This window comes from Acinonyx jubatus, chromosome B3 (assembly GCF_027475565.1).
Source record: "Acinonyx jubatus isolate Ajub_Pintada_27869175 chromosome B3, VMU_Ajub_asm_v1.0, whole genome shotgun sequence".
Taxonomy (NCBI): domain Eukaryota; kingdom Metazoa; phylum Chordata; class Mammalia; order Carnivora; family Felidae; genus Acinonyx; species Acinonyx jubatus.
In genome coordinates, this window is record NC_069386.1 from 113,780,093 (window position 1) to 113,787,952 (window position 7,860).

General features: G+C 39.1%; 1 protein-coding gene across 1 annotated transcript; it reads left to right on the forward strand.

Moving 5' to 3' along the window:
* The first annotated feature begins 397 nt into the window (after nt 1-397).
* ADAM21 (ADAM metallopeptidase domain 21) lies at nt 398-7,514 on the forward strand. The gene is made up of 2 exons (XM_015071715.3): nt 398-544; nt 4,417-7,514. Exon 2 carries the CDS (start codon nt 4,571-4,573, stop codon nt 6,704-6,706), a length of 2,136 nt encoding a protein of 711 aa, XP_014927201.1. The 5' UTR covers nt 398-544; nt 4,417-4,570; the 3' UTR covers nt 6,707-7,514.
* The last annotated feature ends 346 nt before the right edge of the window (nt 7,515-7,860 follow it).

Sequence of the window (7,860 nt, forward strand, 5' to 3'; positions counted from 1 at the left end):
ACTTGTATATAAAGCAAAAACTCAAAGCTATAAACTCTATAGTAATTTGGTATATGGTAATTATATGGTAATTATAAAGGGAATTATATCAATGTTGTCTAGATTATTTAGAAAAATTTGATACTGAATGTAGAATTTGATCTTGACAGAGTACAGAGTCATGATACAATTTAGTTCCATAGTGAAAAGTGATTGTACAGTCTAGGCCAACACAGTAGCATGAGGAAAATTATGAAGCAGAAATGAAGCTACATTGTAAGAGGACATAGAATGGAGTAGAGGAGGCTAGCCAGTTCTAATTATATTGAAGTTGCATAGAATTAGTGGAGCCAGAGCATCCTTGACAGCCAGTTGTTTCTGAAGAAGTGAAAGATCCATGTTGCTAAGCAGGTGAATTTAGAACTTAGTTACCTGGGAGATAAAAGGAGGAGGGCTTATGTTTTCCTTTGTTATGTGAGGTCAACTACCAACCTTTGCTCATCGATAAGTGTGGTACAAACCATTAAGAAAGAAAAGACCATGGAAATAACTGTTTATTGTGTTGGTAAGCCATCTGTTAAGTTTGGTTTTCTGCATGAGTGGGGAGCCAGAGTAGGACCATGGATAATGTGAAGTTTCTTAATTTTTGTTTTGTTTTCCTTTTTAAAGATGGAAGAAACTTGAGCATGGGTGGGGAGTAAGGTGCTGCAGTAGGGTGATCAACTACTCCAGTTTTCCTCAGACTGAGGACATGCCTGGGATGTGGGGCTTTCAGTTTTAAAACAAGGACAGTCCTGGGTGAACTAGAATGAGTTGGTTACTCTAACTGCCAGTAAAGAACAGATGAAATAGAGTTGAAAGTAGAGAACATTAACAGAATCAGTCCACATGCAGGTAAGAGATGTGATGTGGAACAGAAGATGAGGGGCTACTACCTGAATTTGGGGGAGAATTACTTTTCCACTGAGACTGGGATATGGAGTGGGATAGAAGAGAGGTAGAAATGCGTATGGATTCAGATAGGTATGTAACAGTGAAAATCGTAGAAAGCATTTCATCTTTAGATTTGGCATCACTAGGGGCGCCTGGGTGGCTCAGTTGGTAAAGCGTCCGACTTCGGCTCGGGTCATGATCTTGCAGTTTGTGAGTTTGAGTCCTGAGTCAGACTCTGTTCATTCTGTGTCTTCCCCTCTCTCTGCCCCTCCCATGCTTATGCTCTGTCTGTCTCTGTCTCTCAATAATAAATAAATGTTAAAAAAATTTTATAGATTTGGCATCACTATATATATATATATATATATATATATATATATATATATATATATATATAGTGTGTTGAAGAATAAGAAATCCATTGTATATTGTGATTCAGTGGCCACACATATACAAACACCCCCAAAATTTTGGCACCATCTGTATGAGTTGCTAAGGGACTTCTGGGAATGGCCTCTAATATTTTTATTCAATTTCCTTTAAAAACATCCTGCAGGTCATGATCCATTAAATTGATTTTATGACTCTCTAATTCAGACATTGGTGACAGACAGATGGGAAAATAGTGCATTCAAGCATGATGGAATAAGAGAGGAGATGCACAGGTAGAGACGTCTTTAGGAATTTGACATAGCTGTAGGGAAAGAAAGAGTTGATAAAACATATGGAGGAGGGCTGTTGTCTACTTTGAGATTCCGATAACATTAGAAAACAAAGATTTTTAATGACACTGCTTCACAGTATTAATGGAGGGTGATGTTCCTTTAGGAATTTGGGTGTCTGAGGTCCTAAGAATAATATAAGGAGGACAACGAGTATGGCTCAAAGATTCTTTGGAGAATTTCCTTTTGTTGTCTGCTCTCAAGATGAGCTCGAAGTATAATAGGACATGGTTTATAGAGCTCAGCAGCCTTCTCTCCAACACTCTTTTGGCCCTTCTCACTTTCCATCCTCCCATCTACAATGATTCCCACTCTATAATAAACAACAAACATACAAAGAAAGCTATGAAGAGCAAATCTAGAAGTCAGGATTTCACCCAATTCAGAGATCTTTATCCTTGGAAGTTTTCATATAGTTGAGTTTGTCTATGAACTTTGTTGTTCCCTTGTGGGCTACTCGCACCTTGGAATAAAGTGTTTATCCACTGCTCACATGGGTCCAAGCTCTCTAGGCAGGTTAACACTAAGAATATTGTTCAGATCAATACATCCTCCTATCTACCAGCACACATATAGCAAATCTAGAATAAATAATAAACTAAAATAATGTATATTAAGAAGGAAAAGATGAAGTCTACTTGGTTAACTATTTAACTCTGTGACTGAAAGGCAATCAGAATGAATGGATTTTTAGCTACTGACACTACACACAAATGAGGAAACCCAGAATATTAGGGATGTGTAAATGTAATGTCCTAGAAAATGAAGAAAAGAGCAATAAGGCATAGGAAGGTTTGAAATATCAGCTGATTTCTTGTCTGCATTTCTTAGGATGGAGAACCCGGACAAACTATTCCAGTTCCAATTGTGGATTCCCTTTTTAAGATCTTCACACATATTGTTTTGAGCATCCCCCTGCCCCCACTGCAGTAGTGCATGCTAGTTTTGATAGAGAAATGGAAAAAGTATGTGACAGAATTAATCCAAGTTTTGTTTTGTTTGTTTGAAAAGAATCCAGCCTCACAACTTGTTATTGGTAACAAAAAATTACATAAATTATTGAATTTCAGAAAAACTTTATCAAGTTTTTTATATATGAGTTACAATATTTCAAGGCATTTCAAATTTTCCTGTGTAGGGCTAATTTTGAACACTCATATTGATGAGTTTCATAAACTACATTGCTTAAAATCTCCCAGGGGTTTATGGAGGACTATACATTAAGAGTCCCTAAATCATAACCTTTATTAGTCTTAGATTAATCTGGTTCAGATCATAATTATAATGGTCTGATTGCGTGTCTGTTTTCCCACAAACTCAGTGCTTCTTAGCCTAATTTTTGTCATTTAGCTGAGACTATGATGAAGTCTACAGACACTCTCCTCAGCAAAAGAACACAAAACATTTACAATATTAAATACAATATTATAGGCACCTTAAAGCTCATTCTTGTGCCTGCCACAAATTTCTGCCCTAAACGGATAATTTATTTAATGCTCTCTATTTTTTAGTTCTCTAGTATCTAGCACAATGTCTGTACTTCATATACTTCAAACACATAAATTCTTGTTTAACACATAAGGAAAGAAATGCATGAGTGTTGCTAGTCAGACTGCATGCCATGTACAGAAATTATCCACTGTCAAAAGCTGTCAGTAAATATATTTGAGCAAACATTAGGAATTTCCCCAATCCTAAAATTCCAATAACTCTGATGATGTTGCCTCAAGAAGACAGAGTTCCTTTTCCCAAGCCTTTGAACTTTATAGATTCTCATTTTCTCTTTATAAGGCATTTTCTTTTGTCTTTGACATCCTTCTACAGATAACAATGCTGTTCTCCCCATTCCTTTAGAGGATATTAGCTTTTTAGAAATCTTTTCCTCTTCTAAAAATAATCAAATACGAACACATTTTAAGTAGCATTCATCCATAATCCAAGTACTTCACCACTCCTCTCCCCTTTTTTCATTTTTCACTGTATAAAGAACTATAAGGGCATCTGGGTGGCTCTGTCAGTTGAGCATCTGACTCTTTGTTTTGGCTCAGGTCATGATCCCAGGGTGGTAAGATTGAGGCCTGTGTCAGGCTCCACACTGGCCGTGGAGCCTGTTTAAGATTTTCTCTCTTTCCCCCCTTCCTGCCCTTCTCCCCAACTTGCATGTGCTCTCCGTCTCGAATTAAAAAAAAAAAAAAAGAACTATACTAGGCATTATAGGGATACTAAAATGAGTTAAAATCATAAATCTGGCACTCAGCAATCTTGCAGTCCACAGAGCTGTGAATGAAGCAAACACAGCGAGGAGACAAGTAAATAACTTGCCATAAAGAAAGATTAAAGCAAATCATAAGACCAATGCAAACTGACATTAAGAAGTGTATTGTTTATGATCTCTCCAGTTTTGACAGTCAAAGGGGAAAGTATCAGTAGTTATACAGGGGCAACAGGCATAGGCCAACAAGGTCTTGGACAAATTGAGATACAGAGTCACCCTACTCTTAAGTCTCTTTAGTTTGGCGTTAAGTTTTTATTGTGGAGATTTTCATACCGCCTACATGGGTTGAGATAATTGTATGAAAACCCAAGTACTTATCATCAATCTTCAACCATTATCAACATATGGTCAATACTGTCTTATTATACCCCTCTAAATTCCCACCCCCATCTATTGAAAGCAACTCCCAAGCATTTTAATTCATTAATCACTTTTTTGTCATTCAATTCTTTCTCATTTTCCTTATCCAATCCCACCACCTCCCCACCCTTTTATTTTCACTTTCAGCACCGCAGCTGATGTCCATTTCTGCCAGGACGCAGATCCTTAAAGGTCAGCTCTACACAATGACCAATTAGGAGGAACCAGAACAGCAGTGCCTCACACTCTTTTTCCCTGGACAGATGACTTCATAACGGTGGCTGGTGAGGCTGAGGTGGCCATGAGAATTGTTCTCCTGCTGTTCTGGGTTGGAATGTCTCTATTCCCTTCCAGCTTCTCCCAGGCTGGGCCCTCCCAATGCCTCAGCAACCCAGAAGTTGTGGTCCCCTTAAAGGTGACTGGCAAGGGCAGAAGTGCAAAAACTCCAGGCTGGCTCTCCTATAGCCTACAGTTTGGGGGCTGGAGACATGTTGTCCATATGAAGATCAAGAAGCTCTTGGTTTCCAGACACTTCCCGGTATTCACATACACAGATCAGCATGCTCTTCTCCAGGATGAGCCTTTTGTTCCCGACGACTGCTACTATCATGGTTATGTGGAAGGAGTCCCTGAGTCCCTGGTTTCCCTCAGTACCTGTTCTGGAGGTTTTCGAGGAATGCTGCAGATAAATGACCTTGCTTATGAAATTGAACCCATCAGGCACTCTACCACATTTGAACACTTGGTTTATGAGATAAACACTAATGAGACACAATTCCCACCTATGAGATGTGGCTTAACAATGAAGGAAATTGCACTCCAACAGTTGAGATTTGAAGAGGCTAACAAACCAACTCTGAAGCAAAATTCTAATGATAAATGGTGGACCCACTCATGGTTTCTGGAGCTGATTGTGGTGGTAGAGAGCAATTTCTTAGTTTATTCTGAAAGCAACTTCTCAAAGGTACAGGAGGATGTGTTTCTTGTTGTCAACATAGTAGATTCCATTTATGAGCAGTTGGGTACTCATGTGATTTTGATTGGAATTGAGATTTGGAATCAAGGAAATGTTTTCCAAATGATAAGCATAGAACAAGTTCTGAAGGATTTCTCTCAGTGGAAACAAATCAGTCTTTCCCGGCTACAGTATGATGTTGCACATTTTTTCATAAAAAATTCACTTATAAGTGTACTTGGTATAGCCTATGTTGCAGGAATATGTCATCCTCCTATTGATTGTGGGGTTAACAATTTCCAAGGAGACTCGTGGTCTCTTTTTGCCCTCACTGTCGCCCATGAATTAGGACATACTTTGGGTATGCAGCATGATGAAGAATTCTGTTTGTGTGAGCAAAGTGGCTGCATCATGAATGCTACCAGAGTTCCAGCAAAGAAATTCACCAATTGTAGTTACACAGATTTTACAAAGACCACTTTAAACCAGGGATCATGTCTACACAATATTCCACATCCAGGGGAAGTCTTTATGCTTAAGCGCTGTGGGAATGGTGTGGTTGAAGGAGAAGAGGAATGTGACTGTGGATCTATAAAGCAGTGTCAACAGGATCCCTGTTGTCTGTTGAGCTGCACTCTGAGGCCTAGGGCTGCTTGTGCTTTTGGGCTTTGTTGCAAAGACTGTAAGTTCATGCCATCAGGGAAACTCTGTAGACATCAGGTCAATAAATGTGACCTTCCAGAGTGGTGCAATGGGACATCCCATCAGTGCCCCGAAGATGCATATGTGCAGGACGGGGTTCCCTGTGGTGACAATGCCTACTGCTATAGAGGGAGGTGTAACAACCATGAAGAACAATGCAGGGAGATTTTTGGTGAAGGTGCAAAGGGTGCATCTCAGAGTTGCTACAAAGAAATCAACACTCTGGGAAACCGTTTTGGCCACTGTGGTATAAATGGCACGACATACCTAAAATGTAATACCTCAGATATCTTTTGTGGCAGAGTTCAATGTGAGAATGTGAGGGTTATTCCCCATCTGAGAGATCACTCTAATTTGCAGCAAACTCACGTCAATGGTGTCATCTGCTGGAGTGTTGACTATCATGTAGGAATGGACACACCTGATGTTGGGGAAGTAAAAGACGGCACCATGTGTGGTCCAGGAAAGATCTGCATTCACAAGAAGTGTGTCAGTCTGTCTCTCTTATCACAAGTCTGCCTGGCTGAGACCTGCAACATGAAGGGGATCTGCAATAATAAACATCACTGCCACTGTGACTATGGGTGGTCCCCACCGTACTGCCTGCACAGAGGCTATGGAGGTAGTGTTGACAGTGGCCCAGCATCTGCCAAAAAAGTTTTCTTGCTGCTAGTTGTGAGTCTTACTTTGTCTGTTTTGTTTTTACTATCAACTGCTATATTTATGTACTTTAGAAAACATTTTGGTCCCAAGGAGACTAAGGCACCGTCTTCGGGTTAGGAAAATGCCTCTAATTTAATATCCTGTGCATTATTAAGTTTTAGTCTCTTGGCAGGGAAAATGTTACTACATGCCCAAAACCAAGCACATTACTGACAATTTACAGAAAAATGCAGGAAACTTCCCTTTTGTCAGTATCAGAAGTATCAGAAACATTGCCATTAAGCAAAGGTAATTCCTAACATCTTCCTATCTACTGTTCATTGTTATAAGCAGCAAATAAAGCTCCATTTCCCCCAAATTTATCCTCTTTGTGTTTCTTGAGCACAGATGTGATTCATGGGAAATGCAGGAGACAGGTATGTGAGAACACAGACTTCATTTACTTCCAAAGCAACTTTTCAAAGGTGCAGAGAATGTATTTCTTGTTGACACAGTGGATTCCATTCATCAGCAGTTGGGTACTTATGTGATTTTGAGTGGGATTGGGATTTGGGATATTGGAAATGTTTTCCCAATGATAAGCACAGAACAAACAGACTGCCAAGTTCATGCCATCAGGGGAACTCTGTAGACATCAGGTCAATAAATGTGACCTTCTGGCATAGTGCAATGGGACATCCCATCAGTGGCCTGCAGATGGGTATGTGCAGAATGGGATTCCCTGTAGCAACAGTGCCCACTGCTATCAAAAGAGATGTATAAAGGAGGAGAAATTACTCAAATGTTTCTAACATTCTGCTCCAAAATCTGAAAAGAAAAATGATAATAATGTTTGTCCCACCCAACCTCCTGGGTTTATTTGGTAACCAAAAGAGAGAAAGAAATGAATTTTTATTAAAGTGTAAACAAATTGTTTGTTTAATAAAAACTCCTGACCCTCTTCTTTCTGTCCTTCCTGGCTTTCTTTGCTTTAATTTGGCAGTTTGGGTATGCTCTTGAAATATTTGTTTTGAATATCAGAACTTAATCTCTATGAGGTCAAGGTTGTTTTTGTCTTTTGTTGTTATATCCCAATACCAAGAACAGTGCCTAATACAGAATACCTTCCCGGATGAAGTAATTAATTTGAATGAATTAATTGCATGAAATTTATTAGGAAGTAAAAATAATACTTTGGTCCTCTTTTTAAAACCAATGCAGCTCTTGCTCAAAATTAAATTTTAAATATTTAAAATACATGCCATTTATAATGTTCCCTTTGGTGCCTTCCC